General features: G+C 37.4%; 3 protein-coding genes across 6 annotated transcripts; 1 reads left to right on the top strand and 2 right to left on the bottom strand.

The window, feature by feature from the left end:
* Positions 1-575: 575 nt before the first annotated feature.
* LOC137710104 (serine/threonine-protein kinase BLUS1-like) lies at positions 576-8,547 on the bottom strand. Of its 4 annotated transcripts, none has more exons than XM_088695670.1 (21): positions 8,211-8,547; positions 7,076-7,330; positions 6,853-6,977; positions 6,695-6,739; positions 6,000-6,081; positions 5,835-5,903; positions 5,470-5,640; positions 5,288-5,353; positions 5,054-5,122; positions 4,873-4,935; positions 4,374-4,723; positions 4,139-4,275; positions 3,931-4,025; positions 3,815-3,853; positions 3,678-3,737; positions 2,247-2,348; positions 2,086-2,137; positions 1,928-1,983; positions 1,639-1,703; positions 1,486-1,537; positions 576-1,245 (listed from the first exon to the last, which is right to left on the bottom strand). In XM_088695670.1, the coding sequence occupies exons 1-21, from the start codon at positions 8,382-8,384 to the stop codon at positions 1,192-1,194; spliced, it is 2,181 nt and encodes a 726-aa protein (XP_088551796.1). In that variant the 5' UTR covers positions 8,385-8,547; the 3' UTR covers positions 576-1,191. The 4 variants fall into 4 exon arrangements, with proteins under 4 accessions (XP_088551796.1, XP_088551798.1, XP_088551797.1 ...); XM_088695672.1 differs by having other exon boundaries at positions 7,099-7,330; positions 8,211-8,515; XM_088695671.1 differs by lacking the exon at positions 3,815-3,853.
* Positions 8,548-15,051: 6,504 nt separating this feature from the next.
* Positions 15,052-16,001, bottom strand: LOC137711663 (NADP-specific glutamate dehydrogenase). The gene has a single exon (XM_068450918.2). It carries the CDS (start codon positions 15,922-15,924, stop codon positions 15,157-15,159), a length of 768 nt encoding a protein of 255 aa, XP_068307019.2. The 5' UTR covers positions 15,925-16,001; the 3' UTR covers positions 15,052-15,156.
* A 7,906-nt stretch (positions 16,002-23,907) lies between these two features.
* LOC137710311 (metal-nicotianamine transporter YSL1) lies at positions 23,908-27,740 on the top strand. The gene is made up of 7 exons (XM_068449243.2): positions 23,908-24,303; positions 24,445-24,824; positions 24,914-25,086; positions 25,771-25,865; positions 26,082-26,216; positions 26,307-26,611; positions 26,704-27,740. Exons 2-7 carry the CDS (start codon positions 24,458-24,460, stop codon positions 27,621-27,623), a joined length of 1,995 nt encoding a protein of 664 aa, XP_068305344.2. The 5' UTR covers positions 23,908-24,303; positions 24,445-24,457; the 3' UTR covers positions 27,624-27,740.
* The last annotated feature ends 167 nt before the right edge of the window (positions 27,741-27,907 follow it).

Raw genomic sequence — 27,907 nt, 5'->3', positions numbered from 1 at the left:
TGTAAATGGATTTTGAATTTTGAAGGTATTTAGGTCTATTTATTTGAGTTTTTTTTTTATATATATATTTGAAAGTTTTTATAAAATGTGACATTTATGAAATGAGGTATTAAATTTTAACTGTTAATGATAAATACTCATTATATTTATTATTATTATTATTATTATTATTATTTGAGTTTAGTGATAGCGTTAGTACGTTAGAAGTTAATTGTTAGGGACAAAGGAAAGTCGGTTAGAATCGAACCCACACCAAGATACATAAACCTAAATGCTTTCCACCAATTTCAATACGAGTTTGTGAACTAAACAACTTAAGCTTAAGTACTCCACATTTACAATTCGAGATGCCCTGAGAGAGTTTCCTTAATTCTCCATATTTTCCAGTTAAATTAGCCAAAAATCTATGAATTAGAATTTAACTCATCTCAAAGGTAAATATTAATTTTAATACATGAATTATTTTGATTCTTTGTAAAATTTATAACCCCATCACGCTTTGTAGTATAGGAAATCATAACTTCTATGAACAAATTAAAATAAAGCAAATGTATTAAATCCCAAATTGATAATGGTTTCGATGAAGCAGATTTGGTATAAATCAAATAATAAATAAGCATTGTGACCAGAGGAAGGCTGAAATGCCTCTATGAGTCTTCCCGGCTCCCGAAAGGGATGGAAAACCGTGACTTGCCACCGGTTGTTCCCCATTTAAAGGAGAAGAAAAAGAAAAAAATATTTGTGTTCTACAGCAGCCATCATATACAAGCTCATAAAATCTGTTTAAACATTTATGAATATAAAATAAAATGCATCCCTATTAACTATAAAACACATATAACCTTCTCTTTTCCTTGTGATCATGGCTACGATCATCACCGCAGGGAAGGACCTAATTTTCTGTTTCCAAACCACACAAATCACATCATGATGAACCCGTAAACTCGCGTATTACTCATCTGGATTCTGAAGTGGCTGAAATCCTTGAGGAAGGAAACTTATTACCTGCAATGGGAGGAGATCCGGGAACATCAACTTCTATCCTCTCGATGCATTTACTTTTATCGGCAGCCATAAACAATTCCCATTCAGCAAAGAGGAAAATTCGTTGGAGAGAAACGGTCTACAGCTTGTGGCCGGATGTACACCGTGGATTCCCTTACACTAATCACACCTTCGGGTCACGCACCCTCAACTTCTTTCTCCATTTTCTTGCCCACATACAGCATTTAGCTGTTGTTGCAACTGTCAAGCGATAACCAACTAATTAATGATAACATAAACGCAAGCAAACAGAGGGATATACATAGAAACCCATCACCATCAACACTTTCAACTCACAACGTACCAATCCTAACCGTCCCATTTCTAAAATTCCCACTCTAGGCTCAACCACAATATTATAGAAATGTAATTGTTTTTCCATCTTTTTTCAAGCGTATTTTAAGGCGAGAATACTGTTATTAAGAACTCTTAGCAACTCACTTGATTGTGTCTCATCTTTTCAGCATTCAGTTCATCACTCAAGTTGCTCATCCTGGAAAGAGAGAAACATCAGCCAAACTTGTATGAAAGCAGGAAAAATAAAATAAAAAAGGATTCTTCCAAAGTACTCGATTTAGACTTGGGATGACTAACCTGGCTTGAAGCTCCGATACTTTGGCGAGCAATAAACGCTCCCTCTCAGAAACTGCAGTTTCAACCTGTTGGTTGGACAAATTAGAGAATGTTACAAACTCTACAAAGATAATGACTGACTAATCATTGATATACAAGTCCAATAGAGTTTTAGAGTAAGGCCACCACCATAAGGGACAGACTAATCTATCATTTGGAAAGAAAAAAAATACCAAAGGGAAACTCCTGAGAAGCTAATACGATGCGTTATCTTTATATAAGAATTGGGAAAAAAATAAAATATACGTACATTTCCATTGTTCTCAGAACTGCGAGGCAATGGAGGTAACTTTCCATTTTGAGTAGCTGAAATAAGAAAAGGAGGTACCTTACTAACTAGTTCAATAAAAATCTGTACAAATACACAACTCATATCCAGTATTATACTCCCACAGATATTTCACTCACCTTCTACTGCCTCAGCTGGTTGCAAGCTGTTTAGCAAATTCATAATAATATCCTGCAATCAAAAGAATAAACAAATTTGCACTAAATTTGCAAGCTGAAGTTTTAAAATCAATTCTTCAAGTCTATCCACTATCTATGTTGCACCAGATTTGCTCTTTTACCTGTTGAATCAACGTCTGTTGAAAAAGATTCTGAAGCTGAGGCAGGAGAAGTGATGCAGGTACGTTGCTGTTGTTGAACTCCTTCATTGACAGAGTGGCAGGCTGAAACATAAAGAATGAAATCACATAAATAAAGGACAAATAAGATTTCAAACTACCGCAGAGGCAAAGTAAGTAACTGAACCTTCTACATTTTTGTCATAGCACAAAAAAAACAACTATGTTAGAACTAAGTGAATATAGAAAATGCGGAAAAATCTAAGATAAGATCTAATATTGTTCATCAAATACTCCCATGAACTCAGATATATTTGTATACGCATACCTATAACTTAGATATCCCAGTTATTGATGAGAATGAAGTTCATGCTCACTATAGTTGAATCAATATCTAACGGCTGGGATTCAGATCTCATAAAGCAATCTTCTTTTATGTAAGGGTTTTTTTTTTTTTTTTTTTTTTAAATCACAAATGGTCCCTGATGTTTCGCCAACTCCTAATTCTAGTTTTTAGGTTTCAAATATCAATTTGGTCGTCCATTTATTGACATGCTCATCAATGTTGTCCCTCCGTCAGATTCTGTTGAAAATCCGTTAGTTTGCTCACATGGCGTGCATGTGGGGACCATTATCCAATGAGATAGTGCCATGTGGGTACAATAAATGGTTTAAAATTTACAAAATTATGAAAAACTAAATTCAAAAAAGTAAATTAGAAACCAAAATAATACACACGAACCGCTGGCCGAACCACCCTACCCAAACACCACCTCCGACGACCCCCCACCCCTTCCCAACAGTCCTCTTGGACTACCATGGAATTCAATTAAAGCCAACTTCTTGATCGCCATGACCGTCCCTGTAGAGCTCACATATGATAATAGACTTATGGGTCACAGATTAAGTGGGCTGGAGAACCAGGTCTTGGTTGATTGATGTGTGCGTGGGGGGTGGCGGGTGGGTCGCGGCCCGAAATCTGGGTTTTCGGTTTTGGGATGAGGGTCAGGGAATGAAGTGGTGAGTAGGAGGGGGAAGTGGTGAGTAGGAGGGGGAAGTAGTGAGTAGGAGGGGGAGGAGGTTGAGCTGGGTGCTGTAGGGGTGGGGGAGAGGCAGGTGGCAGAGATAGCAAGGGGGATTTGTTTTAGTTTTTTAACATTTTATTTATTTTACTCGCTATTTTTTTTATTTAACTTTTTGTGGGTTTTCTTCAGCATTTTTTGAAAAATGGTAATGGACAAATGGTCCCCGCATGCACACCATGTCAGCAAACTAGCGGATTTTTTTTAACGGAATCTGGCATAGAGGCAACATCAATGAGCATGTCAATATACAGACTAGAAGTAAGAGTTGACGAAACATCAAGGATTATTTCTGATAAAAACCTCTAGGGGGAGAGAGAGAGAGAGAGAGAGAGAGAGATCACAAACAAACCATTTGCCTGGAGTCAAATACCCAATCACCAACGCTAGCAGACTTTCTCAGAGGTGATCCCTAAAATAACAAAACAGAACATGATTTAGAACTAAAAACATTTACTTGAGAAAGGTTAAGTAAAACCAGCTACCCACCTGTGAAGAACGACGAGGTACTGGACTCGATGGAATATCCTATGGCAATCTTTTAAAGTTAGTGATTATAAAAAATAGAATAAGTAATTAAGCATAGCATAATAATAAAGCTTCACCTTTACAAGATCCAAATTTTCTGATGTCACTGAAAATCTCCCCCTGATTTGCACCAAATTAGCCTTTGACTTGTCATCCAAAGAATCTCTAAATCCTATTGACGGTAAAACAATTGGCAATAAGAATTCCAAGCAATAGGGCACATAATAGTTGGAATAGTTGCACTGTTGATTTTCATCTTTAAAACATAGTGAAAATAATCATTACCTCCAGAAGATTTTATAGGAGCTGATAAACTGTTTGCTGAAGCTCGATTGGGAAGCATCAGTGGACCACTAAAGCTTGGTGTTCGTCGTACTTCGCATTTACCTTTATCAATTATAGGTTGATTTTCATTCTCATTCCTGAAGATATCAAAAGCATAAGGAACTTATCCCACGAGAGAGAGCGAGAGATGAAACCAAAAGCTTACACTCTGGAGCATTACTCAACCATGACAAACCTTTCAAAGATGTGGCCCCTTTCTGATACTGAATGACCAAGTCCAGCACCAGGTGTGAGTGGACCACTCTGCGTTTGACGACTTTTCACAATAAGAGGTTTAGGCTTGGCCTGCACCGTGTCTTTTTCTGATGTAGATGCTGTTGCCTCAGAGCTTGATTCATTTGTCTTCCAGCCTGTTTTCTGCTGGCCAGCAGATTCCAATAAATTACCTTCAAGATCCTTGCCCTTTTTGTTTAAGCATTCAACCTGTTGTGATTCATCACCATTGATTTCTCCTTTGTAATCAGTCCAATATGATTCATTATTTTCGTTCAACTTCCCCAAACTGGAACGCCAACTAGTTTCAATCTGCTAGCATAAACAAAAAGGAAATCACCTTTCTGCATAATAATCATACTTCTAAAAGCAAAAGGCCAGCGAAGTGCAAATATAAAACAAAATCTTAAACTGCAGTTAAAAGAGTGACAAATTTCTAAAGAATATAGCAAACTGTTGACCTTATCACCACTAACAGGTTTAAATTTTTCATCTTCATCCATCATTTCATCATCATCTCGCACCTAGCATAAAAAATGAAAGATGTTAATTTAGAAATACACAAAAACGAGGAAACCCCCCAGAGATACTATCTTTATATGGAACATGCTGATACTTGCTAAATAATAAAATGTGTCATACCAGGGATGCTTGAGCTTTTAAATCCTCAATGTCAAAGTTCCAGGCACTAACTCCTCGCTGGTACTCACTCTGTAAAGAAAGAGAAAATGACGCCACTAAGGATTACACCAAATAATTTCTTTTACATAAATTAGTTACCATGCTCAAATTACTGGACTCTGAATGTGAACATCTGTGACCCTGTTTAAGTCAATTTTAGGTGAAAGAATAACATCTTGAAGATACATATCACACCTGTGACATTGCCTCTTGCTCTGCTGACGGCATTTTCTTTAAAGCCAGTTGTGCTGCATCTTTAAGCTGTGATAGTCCAATACTTTAGCAATTCATACTTTAGCAATTCATGAAACAGGCATACTAAAACATATGAAAGACTGAAAGCAGGGAAGCAATATAATAAAAGTGTGACAGCTAACCTGGAGGGCTTTTACACGATTCCAAAGAGGTGGTAAGTCCGTAAGCAATTTCTTTATAGAAAGCTCTGGAGGTTTTGCATGCTTGAAAAAGGAGTGTTTTAATAATTTCTCTGCTGTTGGTCTCTTTGTTTGATCTTTTACCAAGCACATTGCAACCATTTCTTTAAAAGACTGATCACAACTGGAAATCCTCCAATTAGAATATTATTCTGTAATCGAAATACAATACAAGGCAACTACCAGAATTGAAGTCTTTGACACTTATATACCGATTAATGATACACAATGCAGTAACAAATGTTTGTTTACCTACATAAAACAAATGTTTGCAACAATGTCACTCTATCTAGAAAGAAAACCAATACCTTAGAGAACTTTTTATCACGGTCATAATCAAGTCCTGGAGGGGCATTCTGTATGGTCATGAGAAGAACCTACAAAAACAAACAAAAAGAGTGGCACGTCAGAGGTTTCAATGAAGAAGCACCATATAGGTGTGCAGTGTAGTTATACCCTAGTAACACAAGTACCTTCATTGGAGGGTATTTTGAAAATGGTGCATGACCATGGGCCAACTCCAACGCCGTTATACCAAATGACCAAATGTCAGCCCTGAACAGTTATCATCCAACAGAAAACTAAGAAATAAGCACACATGACCCCCTTTTTATTATATTTCAAATTATAAAGTACTGAGCAAAATGTGTCCGTTGCTCGAGAAATCAAGTTACGAAGGTAGCTTACAAAGCAGATAACATATTGAACACTTGCAACAAAAATGTGATTTCCTCTGTTTATCATGAAAGATTAAAAGATGTAGAAAAGAGTTATCCAGGGCCCCCACCACCCACCCACCCGCATCCCCTTGTATAGGATTCACAAGTCATATAACTATCTATAATTAATATGTGCATAAACATATACGTATAGATCTAACATGTTAAAAGGCACAGCTTCTATATCTTGTTGTCTAGTTATCAGCTCAATATATATGGCACAGTGGCAATTATGAAGAAACAAAAAAAAATCCGTAATAAACAGCTCTGATGCTCAGGGAAGGAAACAAATGTGGAGCTGCGATTTGTGAAATCATGCATATTAATACGGAAGCTATGTCTCTGTCTCCTGACGAGGAGAAGAGATTTTAGGTGTTCACAAGCCTGGAGCCACATATTATTAGAAGAAAGAAAAAAAAATTTAAGTTACTACATCAAATAAAACTCACTTGGAATTGTATCCACTTCCTGGTTGCAATACCTCCGGTGCCATCCTGGAAAGCAAAACATAAATCCAAATCTCAACTACATGGATTATAAAGCAAGCAGTTTAACATGTGGTACCAAACAGGAATTAAGTAATAACTTCTGTGGCACTAAAACTTACCAGCACGGCGTTCCTACAAAAGTGTTTCTTGACCGTTGTCTATCAGCTGCCTCAAACATGCAAGCTGAAACACCAAAATCAGCAAGCTTCACCGCCCCATTACTATCAAGTAAAATATTTCCAGCCTGCAGCCAAGACATTAGCACAATCAAAAAGTGAGATCCTCAGAACAAAGGTATGAAAACAAAGCACAACGAATGATTACCCACAAAATGAAACAAACCTTCACATCTCTGTGAATATGACCTTGTTTATGAAGGTAAACCAAAGCCTTGAGGGTTTCCTTAAGAATAGAACCAATTGCCGACTCCTCAAACCCATCCGGATATGCGATTTTCATGAGGTGCAAACAAGAACCCTCTGCCATAAACGGCATGATCACCCAAAGGTTTCTTTCAACAACAAATGAACAAAACGCCCTCACGACATTGGGATGATCTATTAACCTCATCGTCTGCGCCTCCCTCCGGATATCCTCCTACAAAACAAAACAATCAGAAAACGGGTTACAAATCCGCCACAGTATAAAAAAAATAGAACTTGGGTTTTCTTCAACAGCATTCATTCCAAAAAAATTACTTCAGCAACTAAGACAATAGCATTTGCAAAAGTTACGATTTGCACTCATCGATAACAACAGTTGACGGGTTGAGGATCATAACCATGTATACTCATCCAAATTAAGGGGGTGTATTCAATTGGAATTTTGAGTGATTTTGATTTTTTAATGAATCTAGGGTATTCAATCAGGATTTTAAGTAATTTTCTGAAATTCAAGATGTATTCAATTAGAATTTTAAGATAGTTTATTAAAATCCTTAGAAATCTGATGTATTCAATTAAGATTTTAAAGAAGTTTATAACATTTCAAATGTATTCAATTAGAAATTGATTTTAAAGAATTTGAGAAAGTTAGAGGAATTAGTGGGAATTGGAGAGATTTAAGTATCCACAAATCTCGCCTCTCCTGTGAGATTTCGAGGAAATTGAATCAAAATTTTATATGAAATCTCTACAAATCAATTGAACTACGTAAAAATCCATGAATTTATAAATCCATTATAATCTCTCAAATTCTCAATTGAATATACCTTAAATCCTACACCAATTCAAAAAATAAAAAAAATAAAAAGCAAAAAACTTACGATTGCTCACTAATTTCACATTCTCAAATCAACAAATCAAGCATTCAAGTCAGAAATTGAAGTCCAATCTCAGAACAAAGCAAAGATCTTAATTCCAACTCAAATCTAGCTTCAATTATCAACCAAACAACTAAAAACTATTCACAATAGTCATTGAAAACTACAAAATTTTGGGATTTAAAAAAAAAAAATCGAGACTAGTAAGAAACTGACGAAATTGCTATTGCAGCGATCGAGATCCAAGCACTTGACGGCGACGACTTCATTGAAAGGGAGATAGATCGCTCTGTAAACCGTTGCGCTGGCGCCATATCCGACCTCTTCCAGAAGCTTGTAGTCGTTCGGATTCGCCGAGTAAGACCTCGAATTGCTCCCCATCCTCCCCATCTGCTCGAGGACTTGTGCTTCAGCTATGGCGTTTTGAGGCTACGGGCTCTGCGTTTCGATTGTATTACATGGACTCGTTGACCGCCATGAGAAGCGATTGAAGAGAAGCGAGAGTGAAGAAAGAGAGAAGCGAGGAACAGGAACTTGGCTTTGTGTTTGTGATGAGAGAGAAGTGATGACGTGGCCGAAGTGCTGAAGGGTGAAGGGGATGCTGACACGTGGACGGGTCATTGTATAAGGGACGGCGGGGACCCGTGCTCGTTTCTTTTGGCCTTTTGGTAATTTTGCTTTTTTTATTTATTTTTTGCAATTTTTTTACTGGGTGAGTTGTTAATAATTTTGTTGCTAATTAAGTCATTATCTGTAATTTCGAATAAATTCTGATTTTTTGGAATTACAGTTTTGAATTAATTATTTGTCTTTCTTAACAAAAAACAAAGGAGGCAAGTGGCCCTTTTACAACAGTGAAAATGTGTTGAATTCTTGCATAATAGCGTGAGTTTAAATTTCGTTGGTAACTAATCTAACAAAATCTATCGTTTGATAAAAAAAGAAACAAAGGGGATTTGCTACTTTTCATTGATTATTAGATTAAATTGGTGGACATGTCCATCATTAGATCATTAAATTTCTAACTCATAATTGTTGTTGAATGAGTAATGTTTTTTTTTTAGTACGTCGATAGTTTTATACTAAAGGGAGGGAGAATTCGACAAAACTACATAATAGGTAGTCTAATTTAATATCGAATATGGTATCAAATGAGTAATATTATGTTACAACATATTTGTACCATCGTTTGATGATCTCCTTTTAAACCACAAAAATCCGAAAACAAAATTGTCGGCAAGAAAACGAAAAATCACAGAGATGAAAAGCCATGGTTCTAAGCCCCTTGTGTTTTTTTTTTTCAATCTTTTTGTGTGCAGTAGAGTTGGTGCATGTAGAGATGGGAGAGAGAATAATTGAAGGGGAATGAGGGATAAGATTGGGGTTGCGAGGATCAGGAATTGAGATAGTTTAATTCAAAATATATGAAATTTAAAAACTCAATTTACTCATGTGCCCTTGTCCAACTCATACATCACCTAAAATAGTATTAAATTGTGGTATGAAATTTTGGTCAAAGTAGCATTACTCTTCAGCTACAACACAAACCACATCTTCTCTTTACTTGTAGTTGTCGAATTGAGGAAATCAAACATAAAGTGCATGATTAAATAACAATGCGTGAAAAGCTAAAAAACACAAACTCGAGATTACAAGTACAAATGTAAATACTCTTAGAGCACTTTTACCGTGCTCTTTTGCCCTGTGGACAGACTCCATTTGCAATCCAATCCCCTCCCAAAGTGGTGTCAGCCCATTCGTGCAATTGGGCTAAGGGGGAGCCCGTGGGAGAGCTTAGGCACAAGTCTAAGGCCTGAGCATTTGAGGAGAAGTGATGCAAAGCTAACGTTAACCACGTTATAAAAAAATTTGCGTCAAGCGCGTGCATAACACAAGCGCTTGGGGGGCGCGTTATCGATAATATTTCAGGCGGTGGGGCCTGCGTTGCAGCCTACTAAGTATTATTTGAATCTAGACAGTTTGATTTCAAGATTTTCAAGATCAACAGTCCAGATTTTTCTGTTTTAAAAATTAAAAAATAAGAAAAAAAACATAAATGTTTCAAGGGGACACGTGTCACAATCTGGACTGTGGGATTTCAATTTTTTTTATTAAAAATCATATCCGAAATTATAAATAAAATTATTTTTTATTATTTTTGAACATAAAAAATACTAATATTTTATTATTTATTGTCATGGCTATTCAGTTTAGGAATGAAGATGCAAAAGATAATTACTGTTTATTACTATTCACCGAAGGGAATTGAATTGCCTATCACCAAAGAGAACCTTTACACATTGAAAGTGCTCTTAAATCACGTCCGCCACTCTATAAGAAGTTTTGAACAATTGATAAAATGACAATTTAATTTTACAAAGTAAAAACTTAAATAGCTTTAGCTAGTGTGAGGTGCCACCATATACCAAGTCACCATCACAATAGCAAAAAATGCAAAACTCAAAGAAATTGACGAAGATCTAGACAAGTGATGGACCATGTGGTTTAATCCCGATTCGGTGTACAATCTCGAATGAACCAAAATAAAATAAAATATTTGGTGAACATTCACATCTCATAGTATCCAGTTATCTTAATACGTGGTATAGGAATTGGATTCCATTTGAATTCAAATTATGAGAATCTTAGAGATTTCACATTTTAATTATTTATCGTGTATCATGCGATAAAAAATTATTTGATTTTTTTTATTTAAAATTAAACATAAATAATTGACACACCCCGACCGAGATCGGAGCGTGCTGGCCATCACTCAAAGGTGACGTAGCCATGTGCTCGTGCGGAAGCTAATAAAGTAGTAATAAATAGTACGAATAAATCAAAACTAGCATACTAGTACAAGAATAAGTGCTAGTAAGTGCGATACAAGTTCAGAGCAGGTCTATAGCAGCCCAAAGCAAACGACAACAGTAGTACGCCCGAAGGCGACCCTACAATGTGGAGTGTCTGTCAGAACGCCGGAAAGCCCTCAAAGGAAACTACCGCAACGGCTAAGTAACTAGAACCTGGAGGGGCGCAAAACAAAAGCGTGAGTGGGCAAAAACAAATCTTTCTAAAACCATTTATAAAATACTTTCTAACCCCTCGCCGTAAAACCTGTATACTTCCCAGAAAATAAACATATAAACGTATGTATATATATACCAACATGCTCAAGGGTATACTAATCATGCTCAATATATGCCATGTCAAAATCTCATAATGATATGCAAGTGCTCAGGTATGAGTCATATCAATCACACAATCCTCTGGCAGCCGGAGTCACCTAACGTGACCTGTACGGCTGCATATAGAGCTCAAATCTCAATCTCGATATCTAGACCTGCCCACGAGTCGGAACCACCTAAAGGGGTCTGTACGACAGGCCTGGGTGTAACATGTATATACGCTCTAGTGCTACGATCACGTGAAGGCTGTGCGAATAATCGCGGGTCACCTACGAGTCGGAACCACCTACTGTGGTCTGTACGACAGGCCTATGCACCTAGCTTGGATCCAAGCTGAGCGTATGGTGCGGGAGGTGAACAACACGTGAAGGACTGTGCCCTACTCTGGGCGGGAGCACTAACACCGGGGGTGCAGGTTATGAGCTCTCTAAGCATCTCTAACCACTATTTAATGCAATCGTTAAATAACGCTTACCTGGCACTTACCTATGCCTCCACAGCACCAACATATAAATATATATGACATATGCATAATTGAATATATAATTAAACGTATATGTCACTACTTATGCATAACCACCAATTATATAAAAGAAATGGCATATAACTAAGCATTTATACTAATTTCTGGGAATTAATATGTATATAGGTATGTACGGAAAACAAAAGCCCACTCACTGGTATGTAGAAGGGTCGTAGCCCCCCTGCCTCGCGTGTGCACGCTCGTCCTCGGGGTACGTGTCACCTAAATGCGAAACAACTATAAAAACGTTAACTTTAAAGCACATAACCAACTTCTCGTAATAACTTCTCATACATTGCTCAAAATGGACAATTGAATATACCAACGTGCTCTACACAACCTCAGGGTCACAACCATATTTTTAGAAAAAATTTTGGACCCCACACGCGCCCCCACGCGCCAGCACAGGCACGGACCTACGCGCCCCCCACGCGCGGCCACGTGCCAGGCATACTGACGGTGTCAACAGACGCCGTCAGGAATATTCCGTTAAACTGACGGAATATTCCGTTAAATCCAACTGTTACCGTTAACTGCCGTTAGGAATATTCCGTTAAACTTAACGGAATATTCCCCTTTCTTCTCCGGCGAGACGCCGGCGCCGGCGACGGCACCGGAAAACTGGGAAAACTTCCAACCGTGTTTTCTCCTTCGTTTTTCAACCAATTTTCACGATCTTTATACCAAAATGAAGCTTAGGACTAGTAGAATCACGATAGACTAGTTTTAAGGCCTAAAAACCATGGAATCTCACCTACAACAACGATCCAAGTTCGGCCAACTTCGCACCTAGCCTTCCCGACGTCAAAACTCGTCCAACGAACTACTCCCAAGCTCCTGGGAACCTCACAAACACAACTACAAGCTTAGAATCTCCTAAAACAAGCTAGATTAGGTTTGCATGAACAGTGCAATATTCGGCCATTGTTGAATCGACGTGAAAACCAAGGATTCCTCACCTGAAAATGGTATGGCTGTGCTCGCCTCGACCTCACGAGTTGAATGGTGTAGTTGGTTCCCTCGATCCGTGATGGTTTTGGTGGTTTTGGTGCTTGTCCGTACGTCGAAGAAAGAAGAAGAATAAGAAGAAAGGGAGAGAGAGACACGGGACAGAGACAGAGGGAGAGGGAGAGTGAGTCAGTGCGTGTGAGTGTGTGTGTGTGGTCCAACACCTGCCACACCACACAAAACAACCCACAACGTGACAAAAACGAACTAGGGGCAATAAGGTAATTTCACACGTGCATTTTAAATAACCCCGGGACGGGATGTCACAATAATACCTAACGAAAACTGACCACACGATATACGATGAACGATTAAAATGTAAGAATCTTTAGAATTTCCACAACGTGGATCCGAAGAGGCTCCTCTTCCCATGTTATATATTAGGCACAAGGACAAAAAACATCAAATAGAGAATAAGTGATGTACCTGTGTGTATATGGGTGTACTGTTTGTCTTGTATGTATCCTAGAACAAGATTTGGCTGCTAAATTTTCAGCAGCCATTCCTACTTATATTCAATCTTGGATAGACACGTGTTCAAATTTTAATTTAAAAAAATCAAAACTTGAATATATGTCCACCCGAGATTAATTGTAAGCAAGAGTGGCTGCTGAAATATTCAGCAGCCAAGTTAATTCCTATATCCTATGGGATTGTCAGCTCCTCAACTATTGAGCATGTTCATGTGTTTGGGGTTTCCCACCTGCTCGTTGTCCCTTTCCTCGACCAAGATTGCCCTTACTCGTCTTATCATTGTAAAGTTGGTCTTCTTGCCCATTTATTATATAGAAAAATGTTATGAGACTCTCTTAAAAGTGAAAATTTTAATAAATTTTTTGTCATCTTATATTTTTGGTACGATGCTTATGATGTTGGTACTATAATTAATGTTAAACTATGAGATGATAGAGAGTGTATGGAAAATCTTGCTTTCAAATAGAGCATTTCTATATTATATATGCACAAAGAATATCATCAATTTCCAACTTAATTAACATTAATATTAAAAGAGTGTCACAGAAGAAAGAAATTATTCATTGATGACTAGATCGGAGATATAATATAATTATAGTTTAGTGTTGATGTGTGTTTATTTCGTCAATTACTGTGATCAGCTGTCTAATTGACTAAGGATCCTCTTTGGATCTTCTTTGTAAGGATTTTAGGGATCCTTTAATTGTGTCTATTTATCGTAAATTGTACGGTAAAAAATCATTTTAAAATTGAATACAAATGGTACTTGACAAAAACTGGTTGCACGATTTACGATGAAAGATTACGATTGAAGGATTATCTGGATCCTCACAAAGAAGATCTGGAGAGGATCCTCATTCAAATTATAAGACCGTCGATTATTTATTTTTATTTTTTTGAAAAAACGAGTTTTCTTCATTAAGAGGTTGGGAAGTAGGCTAAACTTCACAATAGTTTAGCAATAATATGGTTCAAATTCACCTTTAACGGGAATTTAATCTAAAAACATCTCACTTACAAGTGAAGAATAATAACACTAAATCGTAGTATTAAGTGGCAAGACCGTCGATTAATTAGATCTCTCTACATGAGCAACATCCTACTTTCTTTTTTTCTATTTTCATCATGCAATGTGGATTTTTAATCAGAACTGTCCCTTTTTTAAAGCTACCTTTAAAGATTATCTACACACAAAAACTAACTAATTTGCCAAAAGGTTATGATCCTTTTGGGGAAAGGAAAGGTTACGTCTGTATGCATGATCGGAAAGATTTTTCAATGTATTCAAAATATAGGACGGAACAATATATATTATTATATAATTCCTCTAATTATATAATAATATGAAGATTTTTCAATGTATTCAAAATATAGGACGGAACAATATATATTATTATATAATTCCTCTAATTATATAATAATATGTAATATTCTGCTATGTATTCTACTCACACTAAAAATCTCTCCATAATTAAAGCCCATACGATGAAAAAAGCACAAATAAGGGGGTGTTGGAATCTTCTAAGAGTGGATGAAACACTAATTGGTGTTACTCCAACTAACTTCCCCACAATAGAGATTAAATCCGTGATTAGATTGAGTTGACCCAATTCATTATCTTAAATGAAATTGATTCATACTTTGAAAATTGGAAATCATCCCAACTGTTCTTCAAAAGCCTTTTTTTTTTTTTTTTAACAAACGATATTATCTACATTAAAAATGAATGATGGTCTTAATCTCACAATCGACTAACAATAATATAGTTAAAATTCGCTTTTGGCAAAAATTGAACCTAAAACTCTCGCTTATAAGTGAAGAGGAATATAACTAAATCGTAATACTAAATAATTCAAAAACCATGTTTGGTGAAAAGATAATCATTTTTGTTTGTGCTTTACAATTTAACAAATTGTCCAAAATTAGATTAGAAATTGACAAAACAAAAAACCAAAAAACTAATTGGGCCTTATATTAATCTTGTGCGTCTTAAGCTTTTGGAAGAGGCTTTAGAAACAAAGTAGCCCACACCCAAACACATGACCCAGATCCCCACATCCACGGCCCATCTCACTCCTTCCATATCCATCTCCATCTCCCCCTCATCCTTACCGTCCACGTCACTCCCCATCTCCGAATCTCCACCGTCCGATCCACAGTTACAACAGCAGCCGTCCGATTCATCATCCACCTCTCCCTCCTCCGGGATCTCCTCCAACCGCTTGAACCCGCATTTCCGGTGCTTTTTCGTCTTTTTAACCGCCATGCTCACTCTCTCATTCATCGCTACGTGTCCCTCCACCGCCACGCACACCTCAGCCTCCGTGAGCTCCGCCGCGACACTCTCGCCCTCCAGCACACACTTACACTCCAATTTCCACTCTTGCCCCTCATCCTTCCTGAAAATTCCCTTCAACACCTTCTCCTCCCTCAGATACACCTCAAACCGGATCCCGTCGCCGGCCCCGACCCGTTCCCTGGACCCGAATACCACCTCTCCTTCTCTCACCTTTGCGTTCACGACCCGGTACAGCGTCACAAACGCCGGCGAGTCGGGTCGGATCTTCGACCCGTCGATCTCAAGCTCGTTTTCATTGATCCGTGGAAGGTAAACAAGACTGAGCGATTCGGGTAACGGTTCCCGGGTATTCAAACCCGAAAACCGCAGAAAAAATTCCCGAATCTTCAATCGGTCTCTGCGTGACTGGAATCCGTGGTAGTCCGTTGACCTACACATCTTGAATTTTCGTAGTTTTTGCTGCGACCCGAATTTTTGACCCGAATGGAATTCAAGTACTTGATTTGGATAAGAGATATGGAAATCGTGGGATTTATATAGTGGCGAGAAACGCGGGTCAGTTCGGATTTCCGGGGTAGGGAGCACACGGTTTATGGTGCTGACGTGGGGAAAACGACAAAAGGGCCGCCAACAGGTTTTTTCTGCCTGCCGGGCTGAGAGAGAACGTAGTGGAATTTGCATGTGGTATGTTATCAGCTGCTTTGCAGGTTTTGTTACCAAATTTTGGACCGTTGATTGGGTACGAGGTGGGAAGATGATGAGGGATGGATGGTTGGGTGTCGGTTTTGTGAATTTTGAGAAGAGGGATGGAGGATTGGGTGGTTTGGGAGGTGCATGAATTTTGAGAAGAGGGTAAGAGGATTGGGTGGTTTGAAAACCCTCGATTGTCGTTTACACACAAAATTAAGACTATCACAATATATTAGGACTAAATTTGTACCACGTTATAAAAATTGACGGCCTAAGGGAAGAAGAAGAAAGAGTTTAAATAAGATTATTCTCACTTCAACTAATACCGAGATCTTTTGTGATAACATTTCACATATGACAGATTGAACATGAGGTAATTATCAAATTAAGGACAACATCGATACTGTTGAAAGTAGAACCCTCAACCCACCTCTTTGAAAATTCCACAAAGCTCGAATTCTGCTAGAGAAGTGATCTATAAGAGGTGGATTAGATGATTGGTATTATGTATTAATGGATCAGGATTCTCTCCTAATCTAAGGATGAGGATCCTCATGACTAAGAGATGTGGGCCGTTGGATGAAAATCCAACGGTTATAATTATTATAACTTTAAATGAATTTTCCTGTTTATAACCGTTAGATTTTCATCCAACAGCTCATATCTTTTGATCTTGAGAATTCTCATCCTTAGATTAGGAGAGGAACGAATAATTGTCGATAAGTGAAGGGGCCTCAAAAGAAAGAAAGAGGTACCGCCAGCGCCGAGTCAATTGCTTATTTTAGACAATAACAAGTTGTTGTCTTTGAATAGTTGAATAGTTGTAGCACATAACCTTTCAGTTTGATGTTCGTAAGTATATCTTTCCCATGAATAAATAAAAAGCTTTAAAATGCTTTTGGAATTTTTTTATCAAGGAAAAGAGGATAATGAATCTCTAATATTAGTGTATTATGCTTGTCATTGCATATACATTGTGTATAATTGGATATTCTAGTTATATTAGTAGCTCAGGGGTAGTGCTATTTACACACTCTTTTACTTCTCACACACTCTTATTAATTTTATTTATTATTTTTCTTCAGTTTATTTAATCTGACAACTGGAAATTGAGTGGGGTGTGTAAGAAGTAAAATAGGTGTGTGGATAGCACCACCCTAAAATTAAAAGGAGAAGTGGCGTTTAATGAAGAAAAGTGATTGGAGAATTGACAATTTAATGGTCAATAGATTATTGATGTTGTCGTATCTCAAAAGTGGATGTTTTGGACATTTCAGGTTGTCCAAATTAATGCACCTGTGGTTTGGCATGTTCGTTTTGAGCCCGTAATACATGGATTCGAAGAGAACGACAAGATCTACAAGACTTGTTGCAAACAATAAGCACATTCAGAATTTGGCCGAATAGCAGCGTTTAATTGCCAAAAACAAGATTTTATTATTTTAATACAATTTTGATATTTGTTTAGTTCCTTTTCTATTTGAATTCATAGGATTTCTAGGGTTAAGTTACCTTATAAATAAGTCATCTTGGCTTGGTTTGTAATTAATTCATATTGTTATCAATTCAACTTTAGAGTTTTCTCTATTTTCACGTGAATTTCAGATTGCTTATGAACTTCAGTTTATTTGCTAGTGGACTCTAGCTTTGGGATTTCATGATTTCCTTTGTGTTATATCTCGATGCGTCATATTAACAGTCCAAAAAGGTTTAACATTTGAATTATACTCATCAAAATCTAGTTGCTCTATTATAGAACTGTATGATGATTTTTCTTATGTTTGGATGGGGAATTTCCAAATTACAAAGGATTGAGATCAAACTAGTAAGAAATTGATCATAAATATTTGAAGAATTAAAAATCCCCGTATACGCACTACAAAGACATGTAAAGGAACTTGCGTATGTCTATTTCAAGGATGTCATCTACAAATGAAATCCGTTCTACGTGTCTTTGTAACGCTCATGTAAAAAAATTTCTAATCTCTTTTATGAATATTTTATGATCCATTTCTTCTTGACCTCTAGCTCTTGGGACTTCAAAATCCTTGGCCCTAACTGTTCCCTAATTAGGGCAGCACAAATATGAGTTTAATTCATCATCTAACACCTTGAGGTGTTCTAAATTTCTGATCCAGCCCAAATACAAAATACTCCAAGGACATGCATGCAGCACACGCACAGAAAGGAGCCTTCGCATAAACACGAGTCAATAACCATGGCTTGACACATGGCAAAAGAACAACTTGACAGCTGCTACTTTGTTTTGCAAACTGTTGTATGGTTTAAGTAGTGTATTTATTAGGAATAAGGTTAAGTCGATGTTTAATGTTAATTAAGGGAATAATTAATATCGTAACCGAGATTAGTGAATCTCTCCCAAAATGGTACTCTCCAACCTTTCACTCTTTTTTCTCACAAAGTACACCATGACTTCATCTTTCTTCATCATGTAATCATGAACAGATTGAATGATTTCTGAAAACTCTGCATTATATTTTACACAAAATATGTGATGAACACTATGAAAAATGGGTCCCATATCAGAATGTTTAGTCAAATCTTCTTTACAAAGTGGTTGTTTATAGGGTTTGGAGTTTATCACGAAGAACATGGTAGTTGTTCTTATTGCTGTGGTTTTCATGGATTGCAGCCCCACTCTCTCCTTTTTATCTTTAAGAAGCTAGATGAACAAGAAAAATGCTAAAGCGTGACAAGAAGTGTGGTGCACAGAGGCTTCTCTGCCCGCCACATTGAAAAGATAGAGGCATGGACCATGTTAGATTAGCCTAATATTCCTAACCATTGTACTAGGATCCTGAAAGAAAAAGTCAATTTCAAATCAAGTAAAAGGGATAATGTGCAAATTATGTCATTCTCTCTTTCCTGCCAAAAAGAAAGTTTGACCTTCAACTTCCAACTCTGCAAACTCATGAGAGAAATGCTAAGAAGACTCTTAAAATGAGATTTTTTACGAACTTTTTGGCACCTCACAGTTTAACGTTAATTTCCGTACCAACTGTATTAAACATTGTACCAAAAACCCCGAGGTGACAGAGAGTTCATGAAGACTGGAGAGTCTCACTTTTAAGAGAATCTCCTTACCGTTTCTCATCCCATCTATATTATGATTGCACAAGCCACTAGGTGACAAAGGTTGCCTCAATGCTTCACTAAGGTGATGATATCTATGATTGCAAGAGCCACTTGGGTGAAGATTTTCTCCTTCATTTGGTCAGTTTCGTCACATTACAACCCACCCAAAGTCCTCATCCAAGAAGGCAAGGACAAAACATACCATGATACATTAAATAAAAGGTTGCATCAATAAATAGGAATTGGATTAGGGTAGTTGCTTGTAAAACTTATGGTAGAAGTATGTTGATCGATATCCTAACTTCTAAATTGAGCAAACATATGTCTCCGAGGAGCACAAGCCTAACCTATATATAACTTGTTCAATCCCAAAAAGAAAAAAGTACAAATATTTTGTTTGAAAAAAAATTAGTGAGTTCTGGTCTTATGGAAACTTTTAACGTTTGAAGGCATATTGTAGTAACGTTATCTTTCAAACTTTATTTGCAAGTGTGTGAAGAGATTGTGCAAATACATTTTGTTGTTACAACGAAGCTCAATGCTCAAGTAAGTCTAACAAGATGACTCGATATTCTTGGAAACTAACATGTGCACTATTTAGTTCCTAGTAGTTGTTCATAGAAAATTTTGAAGAAGAGATACTTTTGGTGTATATGAATCAAATCTTAATAAGCAAATTAATATCTTTATATATTATTTGAAATGTGTGACGATAAGTCACGAATCGCTTGGGCATATAAATTATGCAAAAAATATATTTCCAAAAGAGAAAAAGAAAAAGAAAAGGGCTAGTAATCATATTTGATTGGAACCCACAAATACACCATAAGCTTCTTGATATCTTCACAAATTATTGGTTATTATATTTTGTGAACTATTGGATGATGTACACACCTACAAAATCTTGAAACCTTTAAATCAGGCCATACCTATCACCTATTTCCGTCCCAAATTTCAACATGGGTGTATTTTAAGGGTGCCTATTACCCATTTCTCTCTCCTTCTCCCTTTTGTCCTTCTTGCCTGGGTTTGGTCTTTGGTCATCGATTGATTTCTGGGTGGGGATTTTCGAGTCGTCGTTCAAAGATGGGAAGGGCGCAGATGTTCATACAAATTGAAGAAATTGAATTGCAGTAATGAAAGAAAACAGAAATTTTACAAGACAATCCAACTTAATGAGGCGCGATTTGGAGAGAGAGAGAAAGATATAGAGAAAAATTGTCTGGATTGGGTTTGTGCAATTGGAGTGGCGGTGAGGAAAGTAGATGTGAGGACGGTAGTTTGTCTAGGTTTGCAAATAACAATATGTTTTCTCTTTTTCAATATTTTTTTGTCTTTCACATTTATAAATTCTGAAAAAGAAAGGATTTCCCATTACAATTTTTACTTATAGAGTGCATTTTAGTTTTTTAGACAAGAAAGTAGAAGTTTTCATAATTAATAAAAAAAAAAAATTAGTCCTAACTAATTCGGCACTGCACTTAACGCTTCACAATTCTAGTACTATTTAGTTCATGCTAAGCCAATCCGACTTAGTCCCTTAAACTAATCCAGTCCGAAATAATCTAGTACAACAAACGCACCCTAATAGTTATTTCTCGAAGAAAATAACAAATATTTTCATGATTTTGTGAAAGAATTTCTACTCTTAAACCATCTTTTGAACCAAAATGCCCCTGCACTCCATCTTTTGACTCCATAAATACATGTTTGACCATGTAATCAATCATTATACACACACACAAATATATATATATATATATATATATATATATATATAAGATTCTTTTTTCCACCTAAAGTACGTGAATCATTAACCTCAATAGGCTGGCACAGTAGTTGGAGACGAATTACATGTCCGTATTCCACACGTCACGTATTCTGTTCGATTTCCAGCATTAGTGAATCGCATGATGGTGGTCAGGAAGAGATCCAAATGCCTATGTGAGTCTTCCTTGCCCCTGAAAAGGTGGACTACTGTGACGAAACCACTGCTGATCCCTTTTTTTTCAAAAAAAAAAAAAGAAAAAAAACGTGAATCATTAGACATACAGAAAAGGTTTGAATCATAAAATTTGACACGTTGATAAAAACATAAAAAACAAAAGTTTACAACAATCATTTTAACATGTACCATTTTTCAATCAACCTAAAATCTATATTCACGAGTGACACGATTGTTGCCCAAAAAATCATGTGTTACATGTATTGGTCAATACCTGAATTCTTTTTGTAAAATAGAGCAAACATGTATGTGTCCCCAAAGGATCACATGGTTAGGCTTGAACCTAGCTACAAATATCTCTCAACTTAACATTGTGGATGGGTTGGAGTGGGGTGGGGGAGTCAATATCTGTTGATATCTTGACAAAAAAGATGTGTAATATTACTATATTTTTGGATGAGCTCACAGGTTGATTAAATATTACACAGTACTTGGATACAAAAATCTTGAGACCTTCAAATGAGGCCACGCCTAGCTATCTCCATTGGCCTAAGTCCCTCCTCCCATTTAGTTTTCAACATTGGGGGTACCCACCACCACCACTGTAAATATATTCTTAAGTAGTAGTAATCTTTTAAAGAAGAGAACAAATTTTCCATGATTTGATGAAAGTTGAGATGCTTTCAAAAGCTAGAAGTTAAAAAACAGTTCGGCGGAGAAACAATGGATTGTTCTAGTAGATGGACCAGGATCATATCCTAATCTAAGTATGAGGATCCTCATAATTAAGAGATGTGGATCGTTGGATAAAAATCAAACGGTTATAATTATTATAACTTTAAAGGAATCCCTCTGTTTGTAGCCGTTAGATAAAAATTCAACGGCTCACATCCCTTGATCATGAGGATCCTCATCCTTAGATTAGGAGAGGATCTTGATCCCTAGTAGATAGAGTCTTCATTTTTAAACTCATTGCGTGCTAAATCTGAACCATCCGCATTCCTCTTACTCTAGCTTAAGATTGTAATATCGATGTAACACAAAAATAATAAGTCGGCAACCTAATAAATGAATAAGCGAATATCAAATTGGGTTTATCCAAGCCCAGTTTTTGTTTTTGGTCAGATGAGAAAGAAATATATAAGCTCATAAGTGAAGCTTAATTAATTAAGTAATCTGGGATTATATCAATGATGGGGTCTGAAGTTTCAATCAGTTAATTTCATCTGTCATCTTTTTTCTCTTTTTTTTTCTGTAATTTTTATTTTCTGGTGTGAAAGCCACTTTCAAGTTGCAAGCAATATTCCAAAAGCACAGCTGGGGACAGTGCGTGTGCAGAGCTCATGGCCATTGCTTTTTACACGGGGCAAAGAATGGTCTGCATTCGTTCTCATTAACTGGTCATCCCCTACATTGTTTAGCTTCCTCTTTATTTCTCATTTGATTAAGATTCTTGAGAATAAAAACCTATTTTTAGTGTTTTGATCTAGATGGTTACATATTGAGTTGAAAAGTAGTTGTTGGATTTGACCTGGAGAAATGATTTACCCAAACTTATTTTATTCTTCTGCACACTCTTGTTTGAACTTATGCAAACTCAAATTCTCTAAACAAATTTAAGTATGCAGGATAAGAACAGAAGTAAGAGGATCACTGTCTTTTGATGTTTAATGTAATGCAATATAATGAGTTATTTCATGAGAACACTTGACAACCTTGTGGACAAAGTTCAAATTGGGTAAATCACATATTTGGCTGTCTTGATTGTTGCTCTGACATTTCAATTTTGATTGTTGATCTATTTCTATGCATCAACAGATGTATACTTACTTGATTAGAAACGAGTATTTTGTTTGACAGTGCTTTTAGAATGACTAGCATTGTTTTCAAATGAGAAGCACTTTTGACAATGTTTGGTAGAATAACTTCAAAGTGTTTTTGGATTATAAAAACACTCAAGAAGCACACTTCCAAATGATTTGCCATAAAGTACTTGAATTTTCAATAGGATTTTTGTTGCTCTTCTAGCAGAAGCGTGCACAACGATTATGTATATAAGTGGTTCATACAAAAGTATTTCCAAACGAACCATCTAATTAGTTGAGAGTTCACAAGCAAAGACTCCAAAATATAGTAGAGAGCAACTTACAATGAAATTATGTGGAATAGAAGCACTATGATTGAAAGAAAGTTTTTTCAAATACAATGGATAATCTTCTTGACTATTATGAACCCATCATGCTCAATGAGGGGGTGATTTGACCCACAAATCTACAACTTACAAACTCCCAATGGTCCAATTTAACCACTTCATTACATGGGAAGGCAATCACTAGCCCTACCCCAACACCTTTATCACAATTGATAAGGGCAACACCTTGTGGAAGAGAATAAAGAGAAATGTGATCAATGATAAGGCCGGCTAGTAAGGCCAATGACTGTGAAGTAGGACTGTAGGATAGAGACTTGCATGCCATTTTCGGATTTCAGAGCAATAATATAATTCATGCGAAAAAATTAATATGCATATATTGTATTATTGGACAAAAACATCAATAAGAACGTTTGAAGAGTGTATGTAAGTACTTCCCGTGAAGTCCGTAAATCATTTGTACCCATAATTATGATATTGTAATCCATTTGCCCTACCTCTATATCGAGCACTTTCTGCCAGATTCTGCCGTCCTACCATTGCAGAGATTCTTATTTATTTGGTTGGTAATTTTGCAAGTGGTTGAATTATATATAAAAACAAAGACCATAACGTGAGATATTTGCACTGTCGGAAATTTTCTAGTGATAAGATATACTCATGTGGTTTTGGAATTTGTAGGTTGCCGAGAAAAACTGAAGAGGATAAACATGTCCAAGTAGTAATTTCTGCACTTCGTGGGCTATATATTCACCAAGGAAGCATCCTTTTCTTCCTGTCTAGCTTACTACAATAGGCAACACCAAATACTTTCATCAACTTTTCAAGAGTATGTAATTGTAATTGTATAGCCAAGTCAATCCAGTCCAGTCCCTTACCATCCATTGTAGCTAAGCTCAAGGTGGAAAAAGGACTAAAATACAACAACTCGACGGTAAATTCATGCATAAGTGACATTTTGAGAAGTTCTCGTGCTGCATCCTCCTCTTTTTATTTGATAGAGAAAAAAAGTGGTTTTCGTGCATTCCATTTGAAACTCTTTTTTTATTCCCATTGCCTAACAAACAAGCAACAGGGACTTTGAAACCATGAACATGGAGTTGGAACCAAGAGGGAAGAAGGAGGTAGAGAGAGATGACATGGAAGAAGACACGATAGTTCAATCCGAGGGGCCAGTTGGGACTATCCTTCCGTGGACAGAGCAGTTAACAGTCCGGGGAGTCGTCGCGAGCATAGTGATTGGAACGGTGTACAGTGTGATAGCCATGAAGCTAAACCTCACAACTGGGATTGTTCCTAATCTCAATGTCTCCGCTGCTCTCCTCGCCTTCGTGTTCATCCGAACGTGGACGAACCTGCTCAAGAAGGCGGGATTCAAATCAAAACCCTTCACTCGGCAGGAGAATACTATGATTCAGACTTGTGCTGTTGCTTGTTATAGTATTGCTGTGGGAGGTACTTTTTGTTTTTCTTTATGTGTTATATTAATTTTTAATTAATGTTTCTTAAACATTATTTAATTTTGTACTTTTTTGGATAAACAGGTGGATTTGCATCTTATTTGTTGGGATTAAACAAGAAGACATATGAGCTCTCAGGTGTGAACACAGAAGGAAACTCTGCAACTGCTGTTAAGGAACCTGCGCTTGGTTGGATGACTGGCTTCCTTTTTCTAGTCTGCTTTGTTGGCCTTTTTGTCTTGATTCCTCTAAGAAAGGTATTGATCTTCTACTCTTTAGTTTCTTGCTATTTTCTCGCTTTTATACGGGCGATATTGGGAAGGGATTCAAACTCAGGACTTCCGGCTCAGAGTCATTGTTTTAAAAATTCCCTCTAAACGTTAGGTGGTTGATCACCGCCCTGATTAGTTCCTAGGCGTTTGAAAATTAAGAAGGGGCACCTAATCCGCCTAGGCACCCGCTTAAGTCGCGATTCTCACCTAAACAGAAAATAGATAACTTGAATTTTGCATTTTATTTTTTCTATAAATTGTAAGAGACTTGTTGAATATCTAGATAAACACTTATTATATACTCGTTCCTTATGTTTTGAATATGGTTTAATACTTTATAATGTATATTCCATTTTATTTTGCAACTTACGTATCACAAGACAGTTATGTATGCATTTAAATATAAGTAGGCATTTATTTATATATTACTTGAGGAGTAGCACCTTTATCTGGCACAAGCGCCTTTTAAAACCGTGCTCAAAGTAAATAATGTTAATCACTTGAGGATTTAAACTTAAAATCTCTAGCTCAGGATAAATGATATTAATCACTTAAGTTGCAAGCTCCTTGCCGTCTTCAGTTACTTGTTTGATGAGACGGAGATAAATATTGTTTCTTTTTCTTTTAAAGTAGATTTTCATATGGAGTTTTTGTTTTTTCTTTTTACAGATTATGATAGTTGACTTGAAATTGACTTATCCAAGTGGTTTGGCAACTGCGGTTCTCATCAATGGCTTCCACACTCAGGGAGATGAGATGGCCAAGTAAACATCTGCCAACACCTCTCTTCATCACTCCTTTGAAATCCATATTTATGTGTGTATATATACTATATATATATATATATATATGCATAAATATTTTTAACTCGGGTGCATAAGAAAGAGCACATTCGCTTTAACTAATGTGCCTACGCCCAGGTTTGCTCTTAAAGCGCCCCATTAGAATCAAAACTCAGCCAAAGCTATGACGATTTGCAGGAAGCAAGTACACGGATTCATGAAGTATTTTTCAGTCAGCTTCCTGTGGGGATTTTTCAAGTGGTTTTACAGTGCCACAGAAGAGTGCGGATTCTCGCAGTTTCCGACATTCGGATTGCAAGCGTGGAAGAATACGTACGAATTTTTTATCACTCAATCGTTTCACTTTCCCTGCTTCTGGTTCTTGTTACTAATCCTTCATAATTTGCTGCTATCAAAATGCAGATTCTATTTCGATTTTAGCATGACTTTTGTGGGAGCAGGCATGATATGCTCCCATCTGGTAAACCTGTCTTTGCTTCTCGGATCCGTGCTCTCCTTCGGGGTAATGTGGCCGCTCATTGGCCGGCTTAAAGGACACTGGTTCTCGGAGAGTTTAGACGAATACGACATGAAGAGTTTATACGGTTACAAGGTTTTCCTCTCGGTTTCCCTAATCCTCGGTGACGGGATTTACAACTTCATCAAGATTCTGGCTTGCACCATTGTTAATATTCATGTCAGATTGAAGAACAAGAATCTCCCATTGGGTAATAGAATCAGCCTCTGAATTTCCTTTTGTTTCATGCTGCTGCTGTGTTTTTTTAGTTAGTTTTTGCTAATCAACTTCTTCTCCCTGCAGATGTCGAGGGCAAGGCGAAGCCGATTGAAGAAAAACAGAACGAAATCTTCCTCAGCGAAAACATCCCTACGTGGGTTGCAGTCGCCGGATACGTTGTCTTTTCAATCATATCGATAATCGTGATCCCGATGATGTTCCCGGAGCTTAAATGGTATTATGTTATAGTAGCCTACATGCTTGCTCCGTCTCTTGCATTCTGCAATGCTTACGGAGCTGGTCTAACCGATATAAACATGGCTTATAACTACGGAAAAGTTGCCCTCTTCGTGCTGGCAGCAATGACGGGAAAAGAGCACGGTGTGGTGGCAGGGCTTGCCGGGTGCGGTCTCATCAAATCGGTGGTTTCCGTGGCATGTATTCTGATGCAAGATCTCAAGACAGCCCATCTAACTTTCACCTCTCCTAGAGCAATGTTTGTGAGCCAAGCCATTGGCACGTTACTAGGCTGTGTGACAGCTCCTCTCAGCTTCTTCCTATTCTACAAGGCATTCGATGTGGGAAACCCGCACGGAGAATTCAAAGCTCCGTACGCCTTGATCTACAGAAACATGGCGATTCTAAGCGTTCAAGGCTTCTCGGCGCTGCCTCAGCATTGCCTACAGCTCTGCTACGGCTTTTTCGCCTTCGCGGTGTTAGTTAACCTAGTCAGAGACTTTTCGCCTAAGATTGGAAAATGGATGCCACTTCCGATGGTCATGGGCGTTCCCTTTCTGGTCGGGGCATACTTTGCCATAGACATGTGCATTGGGAGTCTGATTGTGTTTGTATGGCACAAGCTTAACAGCAAGAAGGCCGTGCTGATGGTTCCCGCGGTTGCTTCCGGATTGATTTGCGGTGAAGGGTTGTGGACTCTTCCCGCTTCCATTCTTGCTCTGGCCAAAGTAAAACCCCCAATGTGCATGAAATTTTTGGGTTCCTAGAGTGAAAAGGCTTATATATATATATATTTAGTAGACGGAAGAATGGTAGCAAGTTGTGTCCGATCCTAAACAATAAAAATTTCATCTTGGTGGGTGATTCACCACCGCTTGAGCAAATATTTCTGCATTTCTACTTTTGCTGGATAGATCACAGAGAGAGAGAGAGAGAGAGAGAGTACGTTATGCGAGGGGAAACCTGAAGAAATACGAGGTAAAACTTAAGTATTCGGTATGACATAACGTAAACGCACTCTTTAGCGTGAGGAAGCTCAGCCGGATCCAGC

Source organism: Pyrus communis, chromosome 6, assembly GCF_041283825.1.
Source record: "Pyrus communis isolate YQ-2024b chromosome 6, ASM4128382v1, whole genome shotgun sequence".
NCBI lineage: Eukaryota > Viridiplantae > Streptophyta > Magnoliopsida > Rosales > Rosaceae > Pyrus > Pyrus communis.
Note: the sequence above shows the minus strand (reverse complement) of the source record. Positions and strands in the feature narration are given on the sequence as shown.